The sequence below is a fragment of the Equus quagga genome, chromosome 5 (genome assembly GCF_021613505.1).
Source record: "Equus quagga isolate Etosha38 chromosome 5, UCLA_HA_Equagga_1.0, whole genome shotgun sequence".
In the NCBI taxonomy this organism is placed as follows: Eukaryota; Metazoa; Chordata; class Mammalia; order Perissodactyla; family Equidae; genus Equus; species Equus quagga.
The window spans coordinates 84985640-85012528 of NC_060271.1; the positions used below are offsets into that span (position 1 = coordinate 84985640).

The 26889-nt window shown below is 46.8% G+C and overlaps 1 protein-coding gene across 1 annotated transcript; it reads right to left on the reverse strand.

Annotated features, from left to right (window-relative positions):
- Positions 1 to 1166: 1166 nt before the first annotated feature.
- On the reverse strand, positions 1167 to 26599 carry SLC1A4 (solute carrier family 1 member 4). Its single transcript, XM_046663489.1, has 8 exons — positions 25738 to 26599; positions 15406 to 15448; positions 13310 to 13372; positions 12365 to 12531; positions 8076 to 8309; positions 6632 to 6826; positions 6197 to 6331; positions 1167 to 3988 (listed from the first exon to the last, which is right to left on the reverse strand). Exons 1-8 carry the CDS (start codon positions 26262 to 26264, stop codon positions 3754 to 3756), a joined length of 1599 nt encoding a protein of 532 aa, XP_046519445.1. The 5' UTR covers positions 26265 to 26599; the 3' UTR covers positions 1167 to 3753.
- Between the last annotated feature and the right edge of the window lie 290 nt (positions 26600 to 26889).

Sequence of the window (26889 nt, forward strand, 5' to 3'; positions counted from 1 at the left end):
ATTTGAGCCAACACTGACAGAGCACCTCCGTGTGCCGAGCCTTTCTGAGCCCTTTATGTTTGTTAACTCCTCTGCTCTTCACAATAGCCTATGCCCTTGGTATGATTATTATCCCCATTGTAAAGATGAGGAGACTGAGGCATGGAGAGGTTATCATGCCCAGGGTCACACAGTAAGCAGGTGGCAGAGCTGGAACTGGAACCCAGACAGTGCATGCTCCCCCTTGGTACATGGTTGATGCTGTTCATGGACACACTTGGGGGCTCCTCTGAGCAGGCTCAGGCGACCTAACAGATCAGTGTCCTTTCTGCTCACGTGGGAAGAGGCAGCCTATGGAATTGCTCCAATTGATCTGGCTCCACTGAAAAGCTGGATCGCTGTGCACTAATCTCAACCTCCACACTCTCCGCAACAGACAATCAAGGCGTCCACAGTCCAAGGTGGGAGCCCAACCTCGCATTAGTAACAGGCCCCATCAATTCTTGATCTATGCAAACTCTCTCCTCATCCCTTTGGGCCTTGCCCAGAAATTAAAACCGACTTCCGTATGACATGAAGAGCCAGAAATGTCCAAGTCAGAATAGGGACCTGTTTCTTCAGAGGCTCCAGGGTCTGGAAACTCAGGCTTCCAGTGTGAACTTGTAGGATAATCCTATTATAAGAGGCTTCTAAATTCCCTAATTGTGCTGGAATGTGGTGTCACTGAAACTGAGATTATACGAAAGAATGGGCTGGGTGCGGTGGTGCCAATGGCAGAGGCATGGGCAACTGCCTTATGCACGCACTTCCTCAGTAATCCTATGACTGGGGCATTCTTCCAGCCCGGCTCTTGGCTTACAGGAGATGCTCAATTAGGGCCCGTTCATCTAGTTGTTCTAACAAGACTTAACTTTATGAGGTATGTGGCAAAACCACTCACTTTTTGCAAGAGCCCTACCAGGGTTGAATAGGAGCCCAGAAGTGGCTGGATGCGACCCACACCACTGCCAGCTCTGCCCCAGCTCTGCCCACCTGAACAGCCCTACTCTGCCTCAGGGGGGCCAGCTGGCTAAAAGCAGCAGGAAAAAAATCAACCCAGTTACCCGCAGGCCATCCCCCAGAAGAGCTCCATGAGTAAATGCTACTTCAAAACACAAGAAAGGAATAAAGGAACACACAAACCCTAGTAGAAACACTGGATTCATTTTTGAGGACTGCTATGTTTTAAGGCAAATGTCACGCGTACAAAACAGTCAGAGACGAACAGTACTCGAACAGTATCTATGACAACAGGTTAGAAGAGAACAGCGGGGAGACATCTTCAGACAATGAGAAAGCGGGATTTTCGCCAGCCGGGTCTGATTCCTCTCGTGGACTGAAAAATGAGAAAAGCCGCACCTTCTTCCTCCCAGGGGAAGGGGTGTGCTCATCATTGGGATTGTATACGGAAGGGCCCTGCTCCAGGCCATGCACTCTCCTCACTGCATTTCCAGGTCCAAGAAAGAGGCTGTGCAGTCACTGGGTCTCATTGTCCAGCTCTAATTTCCACATTTTGTGAAATTCATCTTTAGAAACAGGAACTCCAGGATGCCCAAGCCACACAACTTCGAGTTAGTTCACCTCTGGCCACATTCAAACTTGCTTGGATTGGAGCCAAACAACATACATACACACATAAATATGTATGCGTATATGTGTACATATAGAGCCATATATATGTGGAAGAAGGACAGATGAGATGCACTGAAACCTGAAAAACAGTGAATGTTCATTCGCAGTTTGGAATCAAATAAGGTGATTGTTTCCCCTTTGAAAACAGAAAGGTATCAGCAACAAGCTGTGGCCGGAGGGTGAGTTTCCAGGGAGGCACCTCTCGACTCAGTCCCTGGTCACTCCTGGCTTCACAGGAGGTGGGAGTGGCTCAGCTGGTTTTGAGTTGGAGGGAGTTGGGCCTTCCCACCAGGCCGGGCCAGCTCTGTGCCCTTGGCTCTTCCCCACCCCTTCTGCTCAGGCACACGCCCCTCATTTTAATATGAGGGCGCTTGACTGTCTCTGTCCTGTCCACCCATCCTCAGCACAAGGGGACACACATCGCAGTGGTGTGTTCCCTTCCTATAGGGCCCGGGTGACAGCAACACCACAGCAACAGGGAAAACAAGGGAATGAATGAGGCTGAAAGTGTGGGAGCTTTAATGGCCCGTTGTGGGGTGACAGACACACTACCTGGGTCTGGGAGTCACGGAAGTCAGGTACCGGGAAGTGTGGAAGGCGGGGTAGTGAACTCACCGACACTTGAAGGACATCCGGGAGAGGCAGCGCTGATGCTGTCACAGAACTACGGGGAGAACGAGTGGCGTGATAACGCTGCTAATGCACATGGAGGACGAGGCCCTGCTCATCAAAGCTGTTCTGACCAGGAGAATGAGGTCTCCGGGAGAAAGGTACCACTGGTACCGAATCAGAAGAGCAGAGGGGTGTCAGCACTCACTATCCAAGAAGGGAGACGGTCGTTCTCATGGACCCACTCAGTTCGCCTCACCAAATCCCTCTGAGGTAGGTAAGAGGCAGGTGACACCAACCCATTTTACACACGGGGTAAAGTGAGGCCCCAGGACTCGCTGCAGGTCACACCGCGGAACAGCTGTCTTGTGCCTTTTCGGTCTTCCCTGTCCCTGGCAATGCTGGTCTTCTCTACAACACCCCCTCACCTAGATTCAAACCAAGTCCACGGAAATCAGCCCAAGCCAGGGGATCTGGGGATGGGGGCACCCCATTCCAATGAGTGGGAGGGTTTGTGTTTTATTTTTTAAATTTTTTGCTGCAACACAGCTTTGTAGGCAGGGTCTAGTTGAACTAAAATAATAGATTGATAAACCAACAAGGGTCCTGAACACGCCGACCACATCACACCCCCCAAGAGGAGAAGGCCTCTCTCTGGCCTGTTGCCAAATCAGAGTGGCTGGGGATAAAGCCACAGAGCTGTCAGAGGCCCGGGTCACGGAAGCAGAAAACTTCCCCAGGGCTGGGAGGAGAGTGGGGACAATGGTGTGTGTGCATTCTGTCATCCTGTCTTGATTAGGGTGCTTCCTTTCCCTCTGCAGGCTGCGTTCCCCCCTCCTGTCTTTTACCTCCGAATTTACATTATTTACTCAATGACACTGACCAGAGACCCTAGCAGTGCTAACACCACCTGGAATATTTCTAACCTGACAACGCACAGCACATACATCCAGCCTACCACCGGCCATCAGTGACCCAGAAGCCAGCCACACCCAGCACACACTGAACACCTCAGTCCCAGATCAGCGAAGTCCAGCCAAGGCTAAGAATTTGGGAACTTTTCCAACTACTTCGGCTCACAAGGCAATGTGACAGATGACTGCAAACCCCTAGGTCTGCCGGGGAAGCACCCAGCGCAGAGCTGACTGGGTGCGATGAGGCATACACCAGCATCTTCCCAAACTTTAACCACCAGGTCCCGGTGAGACTGTTATTTCCAGAGCCTGGTAGCCCGAGGGCATGTTTCCAAACAGAGCCCGGGTGCACACATGGTGGCACCTGGACATGGATCAGGCTAAACATCAGTGTCCTGGTCCTCGGCAACCAGTTCCCGCTGGGAAGCCCAATGCCTGTGTGAGAAGTAATCCTCAAACTGGTGACGGGGCCAAAGCATTGCTGGGAGGCTAAAAGTCAGAGAGGGCGTGCCAGTGTCCCGCGGCTGCACTAACAGGGCGGGGCACCACTGCGGGCAGGCCAGCCCGACGCCCGGCCTCATCACAGAACTGACTCCTTTGATTCCAGTTCTGGGGCGCTGGCTGCAGGGGCAGCGGGCTTCTGGTGGGTCACCAGAGGCGACGTCTCCTCCTCCGACTTGCAGTTGGGGATGGCTTCCACTTTCACCTCACTCAGTTCCTGCGCCCCTTTCTTCATGGCTTTCTGATTCAGGTGGTGGAGAATGCCCGCACCCAGGGCGTCCCCTTCCACATTCACCACGGTGGTGGTGCGGTCCCTGGGAGAAAAGAAAAAGGCAAGTAGAAATACCATATGATCCACCTATCCCACTACTGGGTATTTATCCAAAGAACGTAAAATCAACAATTCAAAGGATTTATGTGCCCCTATGTTCATCGCAGCGTTATTCACAATAGCCAAGACATGGAAGCAACCTAAGTGCCCATCAAGAGATGAATGGATAAAGAAGATGTGGCATATATACACAATGGAATACTACTCAGCCATAAAAAAAGACAAAATTGTACCATTTGTGACAACATGGATGGACCTTGAGGGTATTATGCTAAGTGAAATAAGCCAGACAGAGAAAGACAAACACCATATGATTTCACTCATATGTGGAAGATAAACAAACACGGGGATAAGGAGAATAGATTGGTGGTTACCAGAGAAGGGGGCCAGGGGAGGGAGAAAGGGGTAAAGGGGCAGATACGTATGGTGATGGATAAAAACTGGACTGTTAGTGGTGAGCACAATGCAGTCTATACAGAAACTGATATATAATAATGTATACCTGAAATTTACAAGATGTTATAAGCCAATATGATTTTAATAAAATAATTTTTTTTTAAAAAGGAAAAAGGCAGGCATTACAGCTGATGCTGCCTGCAGCAACCATGGGGGCGGCCCAGTCACAGCAGGCTGAACAGCCACTGGAGAAGCCGTGACCCTGAGGGGGCCCTGCTGATTCCTGGAGAGCATGCTACTGAGGGCATAAGGCCTCATTTTACTCTAAATTGATTTTCTTTAAATACGTTTATTCTTATGAAAGTAACAGACCTTCACTGTAGAAAACTTAGAAAAAAGGGAAGTATGAAGAAGAAAACAAAAGTCCCCCCCATACTCCACCGCTCTGAGCGGTCAGTACCCATTTTTTGACCTGTTTCCCTGCAGTTACTTTCTATGTGTGTATCCTATGTGGGATAGGCCCGTCATATAAAAGTCGCAGATGACTGGGATAATAACAGATACAGTTTTGCGTCCAGCTTGTGCCCCACTCACTCTCACACTGTGGGAGCTTCCCCTCTTTTTCTCACTGTGACACTGCATCTCTACTGAATATTAATCTTCATGTGAATCCACGGCTGTTGGCAAACACCGTCTCACAACAAATAGCACTGTCCTTTCCAGAAGCTTGTCTTCCCATAGATTAGCCCAATAGCCACTCTCCGTCCCCGGGGCTCAGAGGAAGTATTGTGCCCATTTTGAAGAGAGGGGAAAATGTGCAGTTGCCTGAGGGCACGGAGAAGCTGAGGGCTGCGGCATCAGAGGCCACAGGGTGGCGAGGGCTCGTGTGACCTCACATCTCCACCGGGCAGCCCGCTGGTGCCCTATTGCCCTATTCCTGCCTCAGCACCTCTCAGAGGCCTGCCTTCCCCATGCGGAGGAGGCTGCTGGCGGAGGAAGGAGACAGGGCCTCTGGTCCTGTCTAACTCACCGGCTCCGGGACTGAGTTCCCTCTGATGAGTTGTCTCGACAATGCTGGACATTTCACCTTCATTGCTCTGAGTTGCCATAAAGATTCTGAGAAACCCCTTCAAGTTTCTAGGGCTTAAAAAAAAAGGTTGGGGCCGGCCTGGTTAGTGCAGTGGTTAAGCCTGTGGGCTCCACTTCAGCAGCCCAGGGCTCACGGGGTCGGATCCCAGGCGTGGCCCTACACACTGCTCATCACGCTATACTACGGTCGTGTCCCAAGTACAAAATGGAGGAAGATTGGCACAGATGTTAGCTCAGGACCAATCTTCCTTACCAAAAAAAAGAAAAAAAGGTTGGAAACCACCTTTTCCAATCACAGTGGGCAGAGCTATGAGCCCAGTGCCAGGCTCCAGTATTTAGGTCAACCCGTGCATGGCTCTGACTAGCCTGGCCAGGAGTGTCTTTCTTCACTAATATTTACTGAATGTTTTACCACATGCCCAGAACTCTTCTATGTGCTGTGCATGTGCTAACTCATTTAACCTCCACCACTACTCTGGTGTAGGTTCAATTATTCTTCCCATTTCACAGAGGAGCAGACCAAAGCCCAGAACAGCTCCTATCGCACAACTAGTAAATGGAAAATGTCTTGCGTGTGGGCTCCCTCACCAGGGAGGGAGCATGTTTTAAGTTTCTCTGCATGCCCCAGGCCCAGCAGAGTGCCAAGCTCCTAGGGAACTCAATACAGACTTTCTTTTATTCGGTGCCCTTAGGACTTGCTACTTACACAATCCAGTCCACAGCCAGGATCAGAGAGAGGTCATGAGTGGGCAGCCCAATGGCCTCCAGGATAATGGCGATAGTGAGAACTCCTCCAGCTGGCACGCCTGCTGCTCCAACACTAGATGCTGTGGCCGTCACTCTAGGGGATGGCAAAGCAGGGTGAGCAATTAACACAGAGCACGCAGTGGGCACAGAGAAATGCAGAACATGGCAACCACTGCATGAAACTGAAAACCACACAACCCTAGATTCTGCTAGCTGAGCCCTAGAGAAATGATTCACTCTCTTCAAGCAATGAATTCATGGTGTCCTCACTTTACAAATGAGACACCGGAGTTATGGCAAGATTGGTGTTTATGAGGTTTTTCAAAGGAAATCACGAGAAAAACCTCAAGTTTTGACCCAAACCTACAGGTGAAGGAAAGAATAATGAACCTACAGAATCGTGAAAATCTGTCCTGCTTTCAGCTCTATGTTGTTGAGCTGGGCAATGAACACCGCGGCCACACACTGGAAGATGGCTGCTCCATCCATGTTCACGGTGGCCCCGATGGGAAGAATGAACCTGCTGATCCTCTTGTCTACGCCATTGTTTTCTTCAATGCACTTCATCATAGAAGGAAGGGTTGCTGAGCTAGAAATGGAAAAACAGCCCACCATGAGAACAGGCCCTCCCAGCCAGGCTAACATAGTACTCAGCTCTGACCCAGGAACACAGCAATTAGCACCATCCTAGTTTTTGGCTTTCTCTCCTTGAAATAAGGGAAAAATCCAAAATGTTTCCAAGTTTCTGTTACAACAAGGGGTTCTGTCAACTCCCAAAGTATTCAGAATCTGACTGCCTAGATTTACCTGTTGTGTTATTTACCTGGATACACCTGTTCCAAATTTCTCCGGAACCACACATTGCCTTGTGGTGTAAAATGTTCTCAAGAGAACAAATAACTATTTACTTTTTATGTGCATCTCCTCTCTTGAATGGTTTTTTTTCCCCCAAAAAAGTAAAAGGCAAACTATGATTCTCTTTTTTTCCTTTGAGGCCAAGAAGCAGAAATGGCTCTGAGAGTTTGGAAAGAGTAACCGTGTCGATGTTCCGTGGAGAAGACCTGCTCTCTCCAGCTGCCTCTGCAGGCTCTGAGGAGGATGGCTGGCGCAGCTCAGAAGTAGGTTCATATCTGCCCAAGCCAGAGAAACTTACCTCCCTAATTCTTTTCACCACCACTACTCCATCATACAAACAGCCATTCAGGATGGGAGGAAACATGCAGTAGAGAGGCAAAAACTAAACGTGTGAATGAAACAATGTACTGCCATCCTTTGAAAGTTTTCTTTAACATATTGGGAAAGCCCAACCTTTTTTCGAAGGGATTTCCAATAATGACAAGGTGTATCTTTTGTGCTAAATTAGATAATCCCACAATACTGTGGACTCCTAGAGAGCTGAGCACACATCCCTCATGATGGTGATGATGGTGTCTTGGTCTTATTTTCTAATTCATGCATCCATAGGGAGAATTGGGCAGGTGTCATTCTAGAAACTTCTCTGCGATGCATTTTGAGTTAAATGGTTGCCTTCTTTTACTCAGGCAAAGGTCTTACTCATTAGAGTGAGGGCCCATATCTGGGTGAAATAACAATTTGATTGACTTTCAGGGAGCAGGAGGGAGAAGGGAATGAGGCAATCCCTCATTCTGACAATCCCAGAAACCCACCTCCATAAGAGCATTGGGGCTGGTAATACAAAAAAATCAGTTGAGACTAGCTTAGAGAGTTTTCAAGGGATTAAAACACGTCAAGATGCTAGCTGTGCATCCACCTCTGGCCTTACCTGTTTCCACATTAATATGGCTCAGAGCAGCCGAGGGCACCCAGAACCCACTCACCTGGAGCAAGTGGCAAATGCTGTTGCAAACGGTGCAAGGAGACCCAGGAGGAACCTGAAGGGGTTTTTTCGTGTAAAAACAAAATAAATAAGCGGTAGAACAATTCCTCCATGAATGAAATGGCCCAATATAGATGTGAAGATGTATTTCCCAAGGCTGGTCACCAGCACGACGATGTCCTTCATTTCCACTATCTTGCTTCCAACGAGGAACATGATGCCCACAGGTACATACCTAGAGCACGAGCAAGGGCATTTGTCAGTAAGAGAGGTGCGACGATGGGGCTGGGAGATGCAGGCCCTTCCAGATACAGAACACAGGGACTTTCAACTAGGCGGTCTTCATCTCTCCCTAGGATGACCCTGAGGAATAGAAAAGGATGGGCCCATTTGACAGGCCATGAAACTGAGTAAAATTAACATGATGAATCACCCTGGCTAACGGAGTCAGGACCGGAACCCAGACTTCTTGCCCCTTGGATATATTATGTTCTTAACACATGGATGCTACCAACCCCATAGGCTCCTCCCAAGTGGAAAGGCAAGGAGCTCTTAAGGATCAAAGCCTCTGAGACTGTGAGCCTGACTTTCCGCTTTGCTCAGGTTTGTTCCGAGAATTTAGAAACACAAAAGACTAACACCTATTTCGCAGAATTGCTGTGATATAAAATTGAACCAAAGCTGGGACTTCTGTGAAGTTTTAAGTTCTTTGTAGTTTGGAAAACACAATTCCGTGGGAAAAAGTCATTAACAATGACCCTCTGGGAACACTCCTGGAGCGTGAGGGTTTTTTTAATGGCAGGAAGGGAAGGAATGAACCATGGGAGGTACAAGAACAAAAGTCTGTTGTTTTGAATTTCATATAAATTGAGGAAGAATTTTGCAACCATTGACTTCATTTGTAAATTTTAATTATATAAATGATAATGTCACATAGTTCAAATTTCAAAGGGTACAAAAGGGTGAAGAGTGTAAAGTCTCCCGCCACCGCTTTGCCCCCAAGCACCCAGTTTCTCCCCTGGAGATAGCCAATGTCACTGGTTTATTGAGTTTTCTTTCCAGAGATATTCGAAGCAGTATTATTAATTTTAAATCCCACAGCAATGCATGAATACATTCTTCTTTCAAATACACAGAAACCTCATTTGTTTTAACTGTGGTAAAATATGCATAACATAAAATTTACCATTTTCACTATTTTTAGGTGTACAGTTTAGTGGCATTGAGTACATTCACATTATTGTGCAGCCATCCCCACTATCCATCTCCAGAACTTTTCATTCCCCCCACCCATTAAACAGTAAACCCTGTTCCCCACTCCTCCTGTCCTGGTAACCTCTATTCTACTTTCTGTCTCCATGAATTTGCCATCTCTAGGCACCTCCTATAAGTGGAATCATACAATACTTGTCCTTTTGTGGCTGGTTTATTTCACTTAGCATAATGTCTTTAAGGTTCATCCATGTTGCAGCGTGTGTCAGAATTTCACTCCTTAAGGCTGAATAATATTCCATTGTATGTTTATACCACTTTTTGTTTATCCATTCACCTGTCAATGGATATTTGGGATGTTTCCGCCTTTACCTCATTCTTTTTAAATATTATCCTCAGAACTGAAATACTATGGATTATTTTGCCATTGCCCTGCCGATGGACATTTACATTGTCCCCAGGTTTTCATCATTGCAAACAACGCTGCAAACAGGTCTCTTTGTGCCCACATGCCTATGTTCTTGAGGTAGAGACACCGAGAAGTGGAACTGCTGAGTTATGGGGTGTGCATATTTCAAATTTCAGTAGATACTGACAAACTGTTCTCCAAAGTGGCTGTTCCAATTCACATTCCCGCCAGCTGTCTAGGAGAATAATCCTTTCCTGCACCACTGGTTCTCATCCATGGATGCTTTTGCCCCCAGGGACATTTGGCAATGTCTGCAGACACATTTGGTTGTCACAATTTTGGGGAGGGGGTGCTGCTGGCATCTAGGGGTGGAGGCAGGGATTATGCTAATAAACATCCTACGGTACACAAGACCGCTCAACAGAGAATGATCCAGCCCAAAACGTCAACAGTGTTGCTGGTGAGAAACCCTGTCCTCACCTTATCGATGCCTGATAAAACCAAACTTTTCATTTCCCTGATTTCTAACAAGTTGGGCAGCCCTTAAAATCCTTACCTGTCATTCAGATTTGCTCTTCTATGAAATGCCTGCTCACATACTTTGCCCATTTTCTAATTGTTTATTCAGTCTTTGTTCTTTTTCAATAATCAGAACGCTTTATATTAGTGCTTCTCAAACTCTCTTTGGTGAGAGACCAGTTTATTTCTATGCAGCCAGTCATGGACCAATATTCTTATGAAAGACAATAAAAATAAAATATTAGAAAAATGATCATGTGCTTGAATGTTGCAGCAATATGAAATTGCTATAAAAGTTTCTAAACACTATTCTCAACTTCCCTATAAATCTCACTGCAGACAGATAAACAGATTGTGAACTGGTACCTGTCCCTTGGATAGGAATGCTTCCAGGTCGTGTGTGTGTGTATATACACACGTACTATCTGTAAACAGATATCAATTTTTTTCAACAAGTGTCTTGTCTTTAATTTTGTTCAAGGTAGCTTTTACATGCAAACATTTTCTATTTTGATGTAGTCAAATTCAGCAGCTTTTTATGGCTTTTACTTCTCATATTTTGTTGAGGAAGACTCCTTACTCCTAGATTTTCTTCTACTACTTTTAGAGGACTCTCTTCTTTCGTCCTTCCTTCCCCTCTGGATAGTTTAATGCACGGAACAGAGGCACGCTTGTTCGAGTACAAAGGGTCTCTGGTTGCTTTTGCCCTACGGTGGCAACGCTGTAGTCGCGATAGAGACCATGTGGCCTGCACTTTGCTGACCGTGTGCTTAATCCATCGAGAAGTTATTTCTGCGAATAGTGCAGGGTGGGCAGGGGCTTTGACATCAGAGGAGGTCATCAGAGGAGGAACGAAAGCAGAAAGAGCTACTACTGAAGACCCCGCCCACACCTGGTTGAGATCCTTTCTCCATTTAAGGCATTTTAAACCTCAGACACACTTTCCAGGCCACAGATCTCCCGCTGCAGTTGGAGCCTCAGCAGGGCCTGCCTTACCGAATACCTGCTTATGTAACTAGTACATCCCATTGAAGGAAGGACTGCAGATTGGTTTCCAGACTGAAAACGAACGTCTTAACATAGGAACATCACTCTCTCGCAAAGGGTTTCTTTTAATCCAAACTTTGGGAGGATTTCAGACTAAAAAAATAAGCCAGGAAAAGAACTTGACATGTGAGGAAAACACTTCCCTTTCTGAAAATATTTTTCTCCCGAGAACAACAGTCATAAGAAGCACCATGTTTGCAAGGGTAGAGTGTCAGATTCTGGAATTTTGGGTCGAGCAAGATAAACACCACCAGTGGGGGCTCAGGATGTGCTTCCCACTCAATTCTAAACTTTCCCACCAAATTCCAGGCTTCTCTCCTAAAATCAGTCCCCAGCGCCATCTGAGAGAGAGAAGTTGTGGGATATTTAAGGCTTGACAATAAGGAAAATGCTTTGTGCATGAAAGGATAGTTTCTCAACAACGAATGGGCAGAAGCTAAAACCCACAGAAGTTTGGCTTCAGTAAAACAGCAGGATGAAGCTTATGAGGCATTGGAACTGGAATTGGTATGATTTCTGAGAAGTTACTTTGAGGGATATGGTCAAATTTTTACTTTTTAGCCAGAAACCAATCTAATGGGTTTTATTAAACAATAACCCCATTCATTGATATTACGTAATGAAACATTTTTGTAAAAAAAGACCATTCTGGTTAATATATGCATGAGGTGAAGATGGATTAGTCTTCCATGCTGTGAAATACTACAGTAAGCGGCCCCTTTGAAGCTTGAAGGTTTAAGATAAATGAGCCTTATTTTATTCAGCACAGAGCAAACATGGAACTCATTGCCCCACAAGATGATATGGGCATCCCATAAAATATGAGATGATGGTGGGAACTCATAAACAAACAACCAATGATAGAACCCTAAGGGGTCACTGTGGGTGCTGAGGAAGTCAGTGATTCTCTGAGGTCCTGGACAAGAGGAGAAATCATCTCCACTTCCATCACCTGCTGTACCAAGATGGCCCATGATGCCTCAACCACATGCAGAGCACTGAGCCAGGTGGCCCCACAGAGTTAATCTAGAAGAGCAGAGTCGGGTTCTTTTTTGGATGGCAGGAGAAATGAGAGGGAGAGTAGGCAGTGGGGCGACACTCACCACATGATCCATGACACCAGCACCATTGTTGCCTCGTTGAGGGCACTGAAGAAACGGATGAGCTCCTCTCCTTCAGAGCCGAGTTTCTTTAGGGCCACTCCTAATACCAGAGCGAAAAGGACCAATCCCAAAATGTTCATCCCTTCAATCTCAGTGCCAACGGGGATCTGTAGGATCAGCGGGGACAGAGGGTCTAAGTTTCAGCAGATGAGTGAAAATTAAACATGCATTTGCTTGGTCCGAAACGCTGACTGAAACGCTATGCCAGAATGAGAAAAGGTTCATGTTTTCTTTAACCTTCAGCAATTTCACAAACCAAGGAGTAGGAAACTCAAAGGGAGAAGGAGTCCGAGGAACTTCTCCTTCAACCAAAGAAAGGCTGGTAGAACTCAGAGCCCCTCATCCCTGGGGAGTTGTATATGGGGGCGGGGGAAGCACAAAGTACCTCCTTCTTCCCATGACAGCTCTGTGGCTGAAATGAACAATCCTTGAAGTCCTGGTCCCTTCCACCTCTATCATGAAGCCTGGGACCTAGCCCAGTGTCTGGCAAATAATACATACTCAAAAATACGTGGAGTGAATGACAGCTATAGTGAGTTAAGCCATAAGACAAGCTCCACGTGTGGAGGTAGATAAAGTCATCCGTTAATTGCATTTCAGAAGAGCAGAATGGGTGTTATAAAATATTTTTTGAAGAAAGGGGATGTTAGTTCCAATTCAATGAAATGGATTCACTAAAGATTCCAACGCTCCAGACACTGGCCTTTGGCCAAGCTGGTAAACAGCCAAAGGAGCAAACCTAACCTGTGTGCCTCACATAGTCCATTCTAACCCCAAAGTTTCCAGCCCTGCTGAGAAAAAGAGGCATTGTGGATGCTCCTTCAGTGAAGAAACATTATCTGCTTTCTAAGTGTTTGTCACAAGTGATCTTACAAAGAGCTTTACCTTTTCACGGGTTACGTTTCCAGAGCTCGTGTTGTGGGTCACCTCTATATAATCGGTTGCATACTGTGAGCAAGAGAAAGAAAAATCCACTGTCAGTTCACAGGTGAAGACCGAACCAGAGGAACGGAGAGCACTGCAGGCCTCCGGCTACTCCTCATCATCCATTCCAAGGGTTCCGGGCACTCCTCACGTGGTTGGCCTGACAAGGCCTAGGAGAACTGCAGAAAAGCTACTTAAGACCACGACAGCATGCACTCCAAGAGGCCTCTGGGTTATTTAGGGACCCAAGAAAACAGGGAACATTTCCTCCGTCCCTCAGATAATGGTTTGGAGGAGAAGGTCTGCACAATTACATGCTCATAGTTTGATGCGATCTGGAGAACGCTTGTATTAATTCCATAAAGACAAAGTCCACTTTTCAATGTGTCATTTTATTTTCATTCATTTATTTGTGCTCCACCTTGTTCCAGAACTTATTTGAGCCTGACTGCTTTTCACCATCTGTTTCTAATCTGCCTGAGCCGCCGCTCTACAAAGCACAGGATGTGAGGCAAGGCGGCGTCTTCTGGCTGAGACTTCTGGGAGATTCACTTGGCAGAAGTGAACCGTCTCTGCAAACTTTGGTCCGACGGTTGACTTCACATACTCCTGCACGAGGCACACAGGTGACTCCCTGTGGCAGGATGCTCTATCGAGTGGAATCTGTTATAAAACCCCCTTCCTGACCTCTTTTAAGGACATCTGGCTTCTGAACTATCTGTGGGAGCCCCTTACGTGGCACAGACCTGGAGGCTGCTTTCTGCCTGCCTTGGAGGAGCTCTGGGCTCTCCCGGCTTCGATTTACCAAGCTTTCAGATGGCTGAGCTGCTCAGATGTCCTGTGATCAGGGGTGGCAGGGGAAACAAACCCCATCCTACACTTTCCGTCACAGGCACTGAAAGCCCCACACACCTTTTACTTTTCTCCTACCTCATATTATATACACAAGGCACAGCTGGGCTGATATGCAGATTTTTTTAAAAAGACTGTGAGGAGAAACAGGCAAGTCTTCACTTGAAAAAGGCAATCAGATTAGTCCATCTAATATAGACCTTTATATTCCTTCTCTGTGCAAAGCATGGCACAGGGACATGACGTGCAGCACTGCTAAAATGAGGGACAAACTAGAAACAGCCTGAATGCCCAGCACCAAGGGGCTGAGGGAGTAAACTGACAGTCTGCTCGCACAGTGGAACATAGCCAACGACACGTGTGGAAGGACATTTACCGGCCTGGGAAAACGTTCACAATATATTGTCTTAGAAAAGAGCAGGCTGGGGCCGGCCCCGTGGCTGAGTGGTTAAGTTTGCGCACTCCGCTTCGGCAGACCAGGGTTTCACCGGTTCGGATTCTGGGTGCGGACATGGCACCATTCATCAGGCCATGCTGGGGCGGCGTCCCACATGCCACAACCAGAAGGGCCCACAAAAAAAAATATACAACTATGTACCGGGGGACTTTGGGGAGAAAAAGGAAAAATAAAATCTTTAAAAAAAAAAGAAAAGAGCAGGTGACAAAACAATGTGTGCAGTGTGTGTACATACTAACAATATGTGTAGTATAATTATTTTTAAAACGTGTGTGTGCATGCATAGAAAAAACATATCTGAAGGGTGTATACCAAAATGTTAATGGGTAGCTCTAGGTAGTGATTATGGGTGATTCTTATTTTCTTCCACTTTTTTGCACTTTTTCATTTTTTTACAATGAGGATATATTACCTTTATAATCAGAAAAAATATGTGTATTTTTTAAAAAGTTCTAAAATACTTAACAGATTCCTGAAATGTGATTTGAAGGTATTTCTCAGGTGATGTGAAAAGATGTTGGAACCAGTGGGATATTTTAGAAAAATTTGGGGATTTTTTTTGTTTAGTGTTGTTTTGTTTTGTTTGTTTTCACTCCAGGGGCCCATCTATAAAACTTCAGGCCAATGTTGCCAAGCTTTGTTAATGATACTGTCGCTCCTTCTTCCACCCTACCTAACTCTACAGCAGTCATTTACACATCCTCCTCCCCCGTCAGTTTCACATTTTTAGCAAAGCATCAGGCCTTACCGTACGAAAAGCTGCAACCACAAGATTTGAAGGAAACAGGTTTCTGTTGGAAAAGAAAGCATTTCATCAGTATTATTAAAATTCAGTGCTCGAAGTGCCCACTTTAAGACGCCCATCCTGACAGCCTAACATGGAGTTCCCTCTCTCTCCACTTCAGCAGTTACTGGGTCTTCTGCTTGATCCAAGCCCCGAACTATGCCTCGGCCACTGGGCCACAATAGATCCTTGGAATGCACCAATTTTTATCTTCCTCTCCCTCATGGTACTCGTGGATATTTAGGCTTAACTGGGTCCACCCAGACCAGAATAACTGCATCACTTCCCTTTCCCCAAGAGGGTAAGCCCCACTGCAGTGGTTTTCAGGGGGGAGTGGTGCTGCCCACAGTGAAATGCAAGGGAGTGTTCTTGTCGCAATAAGCGGGGGGCATTCCTGAAACTGGCGGAGTGTGTGTAGGGGGAAGCGCCAGGGCCCAGCCACTTGTTCTGCTGAGTGTAGCCTAGTCCAGTACCATAAAAGGTCTCAAGTTCCTCATGCTTTCAAATGTATTGTATGACATGTCTGTAGATGCAAGCCTTATTTATAATTACCTGAGCCTAAACTAGCTCCAAAACAAGGTATTTTTTGCACAACTTGAACACACACTGAATTTTCTGGGAGTGCAACTCCTGTGTAAAATGTGGGATAATTATTTTTTGTTTTGTTCAGAGTGTTTCCAAATGTGCATCTTCCAAATTTTCTGAATTGTTCATCTTTCTGGAAAATCACATCACCAATGGCAAATTGCAGGATCTGGGTCCTCAGTTGCAAACACCAGCATCAAGTATCTGTCTGCATTTATAGCTTTTTATTTTATATTTTATTTATAGCTTTTTATAGCTATAAATTTATAGCTGCATTTATAGCTGTCTCATTAATGGTGACTCTAAATTCAGAATTAAGCACCTAACCACTTTCTTTTACATATTGAAACACATTATTTTTTATTATAAATTACTCTTCTCTTGTCTTTGATATTACAGTTAAGACAGATGTTTTGAGATTACGTGTGTAGGTAAATTCTACCTACATTTGAATTGAAATACCTGGATTTCATTTCAAGATGAAGGATATTATAAAATACTTGCTACAAAAGCAGGATAATAGAGCTGATCAAGTTAAGCTCTATTTTGAAGCTAAAATCTATTCATGTAAACAGTTTTTACTGAAGGCCTTCTTTGGGTCAGGCTCTGTGCAGGATGCTGGCCTTGATATATAAGAAAATCCCACTGACAGTCCATTTTGTTCTACTCACTTCCTATAAGAATAAATCTAGAGAGTAAAAGACTCTGGACCCTCCTTTACAATTTGTGCCAAACTTATCCGCGAATTCTTACTTTGTGGTTGAGTTGTTCACCTAGCATTAGCATCTCTAGGCAACTATTTGCAGTGCATTTGGTTTCAGAGGTAGGCAGGTCTGACTGCAACCCAGCTTGGCAAGCAGAGGCTAAGATGGACTGCCAGTAGTCACACCTTTGTGTAATACCCTCCCTTGAGTGTGGGTGGGGCCTATGACTTGCTTCTAACCAACAAAATACAGTAAGGGTCATGGGATGTCACTTTCATGATTTGGTTACATAAAACTGTGGCTTCCATCTTGCCAGAAAACGCTCTTTATTCCTGCTGAGCTTGCATGTTTGATGTTGGAAAGGCCCATGTGGCAAGAAACTGAGGGTGGCCAGTGGCCAACAGCCAACTAGGAAGTGAAGCTCCCAGTCTAAACTTCAAGGAACTGAATTCTGCCAACAACCATGTGACCTCAAGTGAATCCTTCCCTAGTTAAGCCTTTAGATGAGACCTCAGCCATGGCCAACACCTTGATTGCAGCTTTGTAAGAGACTGAAGCAGAAGACCCATGCCAGGATTCTTGACTCCACTGATACAGTGAGATAATTAATGTGTGTGATTTTAAGCTGCTAAATTGTTGGTAACTTGTTAGACAGCAATAGGTAACTAATACAACAGCCAACAGGGTTAATGAGATGCAGAAATGACTTCATTAGTACAATTAGGGTGCTTCCACAAGACAGCCAGCATCTAGAGACTGCAACACAGCATTTCCCAAACTTACTTGTCTATGACCAGAATTGCTTAGAACATACTTAGAGAATACCAGGAAGTACACGTCTGCATTTAAGCAGACAAAACGTGATTGTGAGTTGAATTAACCACTGCAAAATGGTGATCAGAAATTTCATTCCTATCACAAACATATTTACTTAAATAAAAAAAAGGCAGAAACAGACTAGCAATTTGCATTGGCTATTCTTTAACATATAAATGAATAGCAACTTACATTTGCCTATTATTTTCACTATAAAGCACCTTTCTTACACATTTCAATCTTGGGGCATAGGTTTGGTATCTCATTTCCATTTGCTATACTAGTTAGAAGCAGAAACAGGTCAGGAGACAGGTTTCCCTGTCCACCACATCACAACTGTCAGTAGTTCCCAGACTGAGCTGGTCACGGGGTTCTCCCCCTAAGACGGCAGGGAAGTTAAGGAAAGAGCTGGGTTAAAAGCCCTCCATCTTCCCCACAGGGAACAATTTCTCCTGCAAATACCCTGCATCCTTCAGGGATCAGCCATTTCCTCAAGGGGTGCGAGCACAGCCTTTCCCACAGCCTTGAAATGCAGTCTCTTCCAAAGAGCATACACTATTTGTTTAAGCCCTTCTATCTGGCCTGCCTGGTCTCTTTAGCATAAACAATAACCCAATACCTTCTCACCCAGAATGGACCCTGACCCTAACCCAGAACTTGTAAACCAAACAGCCACTGACACATCCACCTGTTTTCAGACAGTCTACAGTATCTAATCTACAAAACCCAACATGAACAGAGGGCTACAGACAACACTAGAGGCAAAACAGCCACGCCTGCCAAAAAAATCAAGTTCCTAAGAAGAACACGATGTATGCTGGCAGTTTCTTAAAGTTAAACATACACTTACCATATGACCCCGCAATTCCATTCCTAGATATTTACCCGAGAAATGAAAATACATGTTTGCAAAAAGGACCTATATGTATAACAGCATTCTTCATAATAGCTCAAAACTCAAATGGCCGTCAACAGATGAATGAACAAACAGATTCTGATAAATCCATACCATGGAATCCTATCTGGCAATAAAAAGGAACCAGCTACTGATAAACACAATGTGGATAATCTCAGCCACATCGTGCTGAGCAAAAGAAGCCAGACAAGTACACGCTGAATGATTCCATTGATGTGAAAGGCTAGAAAAAGCAAAACTAATCTATAGTGATAGAAAGCAGAATTTTCTCTCCAAAACTGCCTGGGGCCAGGGGTGGAGAGCGGGGACTGCCGAGAAGGGTCATGGACGACAGAAATGTTCAGAGTCTGGATTGTGGTGGTGGTTAAATGAGTTATCTATTTGTCAAAACTCATTGAACTGTACACCTAAAATGGGTGCATTTTATTGTACGTAAATCATACCTTAAAATTGCTTAAAAAGTTAAAAAAGATGCAGTGATTTCATAACCCCTCCCAAAAAACCACATTCAAAGGGATGACTGAACTTTAGCTCAGCTCTCAGATATTTATTCCTGGGAAGGAATCGTCTGGGGGCAGGGAGCTGAAGCTCGTGCATCCACAAAATCCTACTCCTTTCCCTTGGTCCCTCTGGTTGCCACAGACAGCCTAGGAGCAGGAGCAGTCCCCTCCTGTGTGCACCAAGGGCCAAGGAGCGGAGGCTGTGGGAGTAAAGCAAAAGATTTCTCTGCACTCTTCCTCGATCCGATCGTACCTTTGGTGTCATATCAAGAAGGCACTGCCCTACCCAAGGTCCCCTAGGTTTTCTCCAGCTTTATGTTCTGGGAGTTTTAGTTTTGCACTTTACACTTAGGTCTGTGATCCATTTTGAGTTAATTTTTGTGAAGGAGGAAATGTCTGTGTCTCGATTCATTTTTTTGCATGTGGACGTCCAGCTGTTCCAGCACCATTTGTTGAAAAGATTATCTTCGCTCCATTGTGTTGCTTTTGCTCCTTTGTCAAAGATCAGTTGACTGTATTTACATGAGTCTACTTCCGGGCTCTCTATTCTGTTTCATTGATCTATTTGCCTATTCTTTCGTCAATACTACAGTCTTGATTACTGTAGCTCTGTGGTAAGTCTCATAGTCGGGCAGGGTCAGTCCTCTGACTCTGCTCTCTCTGCCCTCTTCCTACCCCTCGCTCCTGTGGCTTTTAAACACAGATACCACCATGAACTCTGGCTTTTTCTTGCTCCTAAGCTCTCCTGCATGCAGGATCAGCTGCTCGTCATGTTTTGCTCCCCAGAGCTCTGTCTTTGGGCACTTTTCCCAAATCCTCACATTCACACAGTAACTTTGTGGGCTTTCAAAGTGAGGAAAACTTGGGCTGGAAGGGATTTTAGCAGTGATCAAGTTCAACTCCCTCATTTTGCCCATGGTAACACCAAGGCCCAGAGACGTTGAGTTGATACATCTCCCACTCATGCTCCATCTAGGCCAACACTGTCCAATAGAACTTTCTATATTTGTGCTGTCCAATATGGTAGCCACATGACTACTGAGCACTTGAAATAGGCTAGTCCTACTGAGGATCTGAATTTTTAGTTTTATTTACATTTAAACTAGTTAAATTTCAATAGCCACTTGTGGCTAGTGTCTACTATACTGGACAGTGCAAATCTGGAGTTTTGAGATCCGGAGTCTGGAAATCAGAAGGACCAATGGTCTTCTCATGGTTACCTCTGCACAGCACCAATTTCACTGGGTGTTAGGGTGCTTCTAACCGCTGCACACTCTATCTTATTCAAATCCTCAAATATTTCTTTTCTCTGTTATTTGATCCTGAGAAATTTACTTGAATTACATAATACCAGATATACATTAGACCAAAGTTTCTCAAACATTAGTAGGCCATGAAATCAAGTTATTGGCTCTAATCAGCACTTTATAAAAGATGTCAAACATTAGACAGAACAGAAAATATCAGCATGTATCACATTTAAAATGCTGTTTTGTGGAACTTGTATTTCAGGTTGTGTATGTGGGGATGCCATAATCTAAAATGTATTTCTTATCGTGAGTCTAAGTCAAAGACATCTGCAAATGCCAGGACCATACTGCTAAATCCAGAGACCCACACGGAGAGAGAATGGACAAGGCTTTCCAGTGCTCTAGGAATCTTTGGGCACATTACTTAAAACAAACAGAAAAGCTGGTAGGAGCTGAGGCCGAGCTGCTGAAGGCGGAAGTTCTGTTAGTGGGGCTGTACAGACTCATGCAGTTCACACAATGAAAACTTCAAAAATGGTCCTTCTTTACACATCTGGTACTGCTTCTTCTGATCCTGTTGTCAAGGGTGGTACGCATTTTCCTGTTCTATATGAGAAGAATGTAAAACAATTTACTTTTGCTTATGTATATTTTTGTTCCAGAAGTATTTCCTTTTATTTAAGTTCAAAAATTCTTTACCAAATTGATGAAAATTTCAAAGACTCTTCAGAACAGGATATGGCACACCTGATAAATATTTATTATCCCTAGTGCTTATTGTTATAGAGCAGTTGACAGGGATGTGCCCTTTCGGATCTCGGCACTCCCTTCAAGGCTGGGAGCAGAGGAGGGGCAGAGGGGGTGGGCTCACGCTATGGTGACAGTAGGGGTTGGGGAGTAACCCACCCTCTTTTTAAGGCCCACATCCAGTTTTAGATCCCTGCCGGAAAAGCTAATATTGGGCCCCCATGGTAGGGGACCTTTTAGGAGCACTCATTCTCTGTATCAAGTAGCCCTCAGCTGTCCCTGAGAGCCTGCGACACAGAACATTAGCAAGACACTCAAATATAAATTCATTTAATCCTCTTAACAAGTGTAAGTAGCAGATACTATTATTAACCTCATTTTACAGGTAAGGAAACTGAGGCACAGAGAGGCTTAATGACTTGTCCATTCAGCTGTAAGTGGTAGGGCTGGATTCACACCCAGGTAGTCGCCTTCAGTGTCTGCTCTTAGTAACTACCATGCTGCCTCTCTGGGTTTATGCTCTTTTCAATCTCTGAACTACTCAGGTATTCTCCTCGGTGGTAGAAGAAATAGCGTCGTGTTAAAGACTTTTTTTTAATTGCAAGCTGACATTTTTTCCCTTTAGTGACTAGTTAGGCTGAGAAACTTCCATTAATTTGGGTCCTTGCCAGATCTGCTAAGAGTCTTCATCTTGCCTACAGAAGAGTAGTCCTAGGCATAGCTCAAACCACCTGCCATGGCCAATATTTAGAAGAAATGATTCACTATTCTCTCTGACTGCAATCTAGGCGCTGACATTAGATCTCCGTCTCCAATAGGTTTCCTGGCATGGATTAAAGAAATGTGTTCTTTGCAGCTTGAGAGGCATCACATTCATGCCAGTCCTTGGGGAGGAAAGTAAGCCCCTGTGTCTCCCTCAGTGAAGGGAAAGGCACTGTCCACTGTTGAGAAAATGAGCACAAGAAAAAACAATAAAGCCTAAAAAACTGGGCAACAAGCAAAATCTCAACTGTGTTTACCAGGCACATGGTAGCACCCTGCCACCCTCTGCAAAAGACAGTGGCCCAAGGCCATTCTTCTGGCTGCTGGTGTCCAGAGTCCTGGCCGAGGAGCTGACCCTACCTGCTTCCTTTGCAAATAAGCCTCTGGGTTTCCATTGAAAACTACAAATTTCAGCATCCAGAGGAATGTTAGAAGCCAGTTGCCTCAATCCTTTACATTTACAGCTGAAGAAAACTGAGGTCAACTTTGGAGACCATGAACATGTAAGGCAGGAAAAAAAGAAACCGGAATGGCAGCGAGGATATGTGCGGATTTCTGCCCCATTTCAGAATGGAAGGCTCTTCTGTGTTTAGTTTGAGCTTTTCTCTATTTTCCAAACTTCCCATAGTTTGATTCCATTAGTCCAAAACTTAGTCACCATTCACTTCTTTTTCTCCAGGCTCCATGTGGTTCCCAATATACCTAAAGAGACACTAGCTTCAAGTCATCCTGGGTTCCCCTAAACATTCCTTTTCTTCCCATTTACTCTCATTTATTTCAGATTATGAAAAGAGAGTCATTCCCATTAGCTCATGTGAACTGGAAAAACACAATCACTCTGTGGTATCGTTCCATTTATAATAAGAGCAAGCATATACTGGGCCATCCTGTTCTAAGAGCTGTACAGACAGAACTCATTTAACCCTCAAAACCATCCTGTGAGGTAGCTGTTCTCATGACCTCATTATAAAGGTGAGGAGGCCAAGGCACAGAAAGCTACGGACACGCCCTAGGACCCACAATCAGTAAGCATTGTTGCAGACCCATAAGTTCCACAAGGACTGGGTTCCTGACAATCTGTGTCTGTCTCTTTGGTGCCCAAACCATTTCCTTTTGGATGAAAAATCACAGCTCAATCACTAGGGGCACACCCAGCTCTGAGAATCCTGTACTGTTCCAGGTCCCCAGGCAGCGAGTCCAGGCTGCCCAGGGGGAGACTGTGACTTTCCTACCTGCCGGTTGACATCCGCCATAATTCCTCAGCAATAAAGGGCCTGCTCCTAGCGCCAGTGCCTCACACCCACTCCCCAGTCTACTATGTCATTTCTAATCCATCGTGTGTTGGGAAATCACATCACTTGGCAATGACATTCTGAATTTTCTACAAGGCATAATGAATATCTATTAGCTTCATTTCTTTCTGACTTGTAGTTTCATCTTGAAAAAATAAATTAGAAATGATGGCAAAGAAACCCCATGGGAGTTCTGGGGCACTCTGCCACCAGGAAAGATCACGGACTTTAGCAAAGCTTTGGTGGAAGCTACACTAAATCCCAGAGACTTCTCCCACCCCTTGCACGTGTTTAAGTTCTGGGCAGTGACCAGGTGAGAGCCTGCTGGAGAACTGAGGTATTTACTGGCAGAATCTCATTTCATTCAAGTGCCCAGAGGCAGAAAGCATTGCACCCTGCCTTTGCGAAAGAACATGCCCAGAGTCATAAAAATGGCATCCCCGGGGTTTCTTTGAAGGAAGCAACTTTAAAATTTTTATCCAGAGACTCTCCAGACCTAAGAAGCATTTCCACGAGCCTCAGGACTGTTTCCTCACATAAGCTGCTCCACGTGAAAGCCTGCAGCTGCACACGCCCGTGCTTTCCTTCACGGAAGGGGCTCAGCTCCTCTGCTGAGAGGAAGGAGCTGAGAGGAAGGAGCATCTGGCTGATGCAATCATACCCTCACCTGGTTCCTCCTTGGGCCTAGAGCAAACATTTCTGAGACCGTCAGACTAGCCCAGCAGCACAGTGTCATTACCATGGCATGTTGACTTGGGGATGAGGGGAGTGGGAGAAAGAGAGCCCTGAACTTTCTAATCCCCCTTTTGATAAACCACTCTGTGACCTTGAGCAAATGGCCTAGTCTCTCCATGTCTCAGTTTCCTCAGTCATAAAATAGGATCACACCCCCTGCCCTACCTTTATCCATGAGCTGCTGGATTAAATGAGGTTGGCCATTGGAAGCATGAAATGCTAGCTATTCCCAACAAGCCACGACAAAGGTTCTCTTAGTCCCTTCCTGTATCTGCAGCCCAAGTCACTGAAAAGGCTGCACCTACACTGACCGCTAAGCCACGAGGCTGGGTCACCACTCACTTCAGAAGCAGGACTGAAGAGGCTTGGATCCAAAACTAGAAAACCATGATCAGGAAATAAGATGTCTCTTCTGGGACTGGTGGTAATAAGGTACCCCCTCCCCTCAGCCCCTACCCCCTGTTGTTGGGCCATTGCCCCTCTCTTGGGGATAAAAGAATGCTACTGAGCCTCCTTATGGGGCACCACCAGCAGGTCAGAGCGGGGCATCCACACTCCCTTCCCTGGACCACTGACCCCTGCAAAAAGGAATCCTTTAACCCCATAATCAACTTCCTTCCCGGGGAGAGCTGACTGACACACTGAAGGTAATAAGTCTAAGGCACTCTCAACCTCAGCAGACTTTGTTTTCAGCACCCACCTAAAAGTGAGTCCCCAAACTTTAAGGACCTCTAAAGACTCTAAATATCTAGCTGCCAGATGCTAAACAAACTCTGTGATCTCATCCAAGTCCTAATAGGCTGCCTCCACCTGCCTTCTTGGTGAGAACATTTCGGTCCCCCTCATCAGAGATTTTTTTTCAATGTAGTTTTAGATGAACACTCTCTCTCTTAAGTGGCAGACAGTCATCACATTTTCCAGAGGGAGAAATGGAAATAGCAGGAAGTCAAGTCATTTTGCCCAGGATTTGCTGTTTTTCAACAGCCTCAGGAATGAGGAGCTTTGCCTCAGTGACTCAAGACAAAACCTACCTCCAAGGCCCCGAACCCAGAATTATCGGAAACCTAGAGGGAGAGCCAGCTGAGCCCCTCACTCGGCTGAACCTGGCCAGGTCAGAGAATGCCTCCAGGTTGCAGTTTTCCCATCTACGAACTCCGGGCTAATGGAGAAACCAAGAAAGGCCCAGACAGAGGCTTTAAATGATCCACAGAAACTACACTGCATTTCAAGGGATGCAATGCAATTTCTAAGAACGACAAAAAATAGGCAAAGCTAAGTGAAGATGCTTCTCTCCCCTCCCCTCCAGAACTCACACCTTCCCACAAATAAAGCCCCTTGAAACTCACAATCCTCTAAAGTGGTCCTGACTATGGGGTGAGCAGCAACCTGCCCCAAGCGTAGAAGAGAGGCATGTTTTTGGGCAATGGGCCCCACGCGGCTAACCCCAGTCTTGTTATCCTCACATCCACTGACAACTCTTCAAAAAATTGCCAGCTTCCTCCCAGTCAGAGGGCTGAAATAGAGGCGGCCATCGATTACAGACGAGGGCGACCCAACAGGCAAAATTTAACCGATGCTCCCAGAAGCTTTCCGGCACTGCGGGGAGAAAATGAGGCGAACCTATCAGGGGCGTGGAGTAACGTTTTTACCGGTGTAGGCGGCCAGAGAGTATAAGGAATAAAGCACAGGTGAGCCGGCTGCATCTTCCCTAACACACACTCCGACCTAACGGTAAGACTGGCTCTTGCTAAAAGATGCAGGCCTGCTCCTTGAGATTGTCAGGTGCGCCCTGGCTGATGTTTGCAAAGGTGTGGTCAGCATGCAGACTCCAGACGTTATTTCTATATTTAAAAAAATGTTAAAGGCCACCAGCAGCCAATTAAGAATTAACTCCTAGGAATATATGAGGGTATGTGTGTATGTATGAACTGGAGCGCATCAGAGAGCGGTGTCTCCCACTGCGCAAACGCCAAGGTGGGGGACCGTTACCTGGCCAAGTCGAGGAAAGAGTCCACTGTCTCTTTGGGGACCGGAGGAGGCCCCGACACCTCCAGGCCCAGGTCGCTGGACTGAAGGGTCTGCGCGCCAGACCCAGGCTTGATGATGAACGCCAAAGCGACGGCGAGCGCTGAGGCACCCAGCGTGGTGAGGCCGAAGTAGGCGATGGCGATGCCGCCCAGGCGCCCGAGGGAGCTGGCGTCAAGAGAGGCGGCGCCCGACACCAGGCTGCAGACCACCAGCGGCAGGATGATCATGCGCAGCATGCGGAGCAGCATCTCGCCAGGGAAGGCCAGGTAGGTGACCTGCGTGCGGCTTAACTCGAGCCCGCGCAGCGCCGCGCCCAGGCCTGCGCCCGCCACCACCCCAGACACGGTGAGCAGCACCAGCGCCTGGCGCCGCAGGAAGCGGGCGCAGCGCCGCTCGCGTCCCGCAGCGGCCCCGGCCGCGGCAGGCCCCGCGGCAGGCCCCGCCTGAGCGCTGTCTAGGTAGCCGTTGGTCTCGCTGCTCTTCTCCATGGCGCTGGCCGCGGCTCCGAGCTGGAGGAGGCGGGGGACTTGGGCTCTGAGGAAAGACGGGGCTCTCAATGAATGGATCAGGCGGAGCTGGCGAGGCTCGCTAGCTGTGCCCCGCGGGTTCTGGGAGCCGGCCCGTGGGGGACTCCCGGCCTGGACACAGAAGCAGGTGCGGAGAGAGCCAGGAGAGACGCGGGAGAGCGGGCTGGAGCCCCGGCCTGAGCGGATCGTGCCGCGTCCAGCCGTCCCACGGCGGCCCCACGCTGCAGATGATGCAACGCGGGAGCGGCGAGCCGGAACGCAAAGGCGAGGAAGGAGGGAGTAGAGAGCGGCCTGAGCGTGACGCCTTCACACCCACCGCCCCGCCCCGCCCCCGCCCCCGCCCCCGCTCCCCGCCCGGAAGCAGCCGCCACGCCCCCCTCCCCGCCCCCCCCCCCCGCCCCCCCCCGCCCCGCCCCGCCCCTAGCTGCCTGTGCGTGGACGGGGGTCGACTGGGCCGGGACGCTGTCCCAGGCCTTTGGGGCGCCTGCAGAGCCCGCCAATGCCGGCACCCACCCCTCCTCCTGGCCCGGGTGATGAGGGCCGGCTCCCGGCGACCGCAAGGAGGCGCGGCCTGAGCGACTGCCTG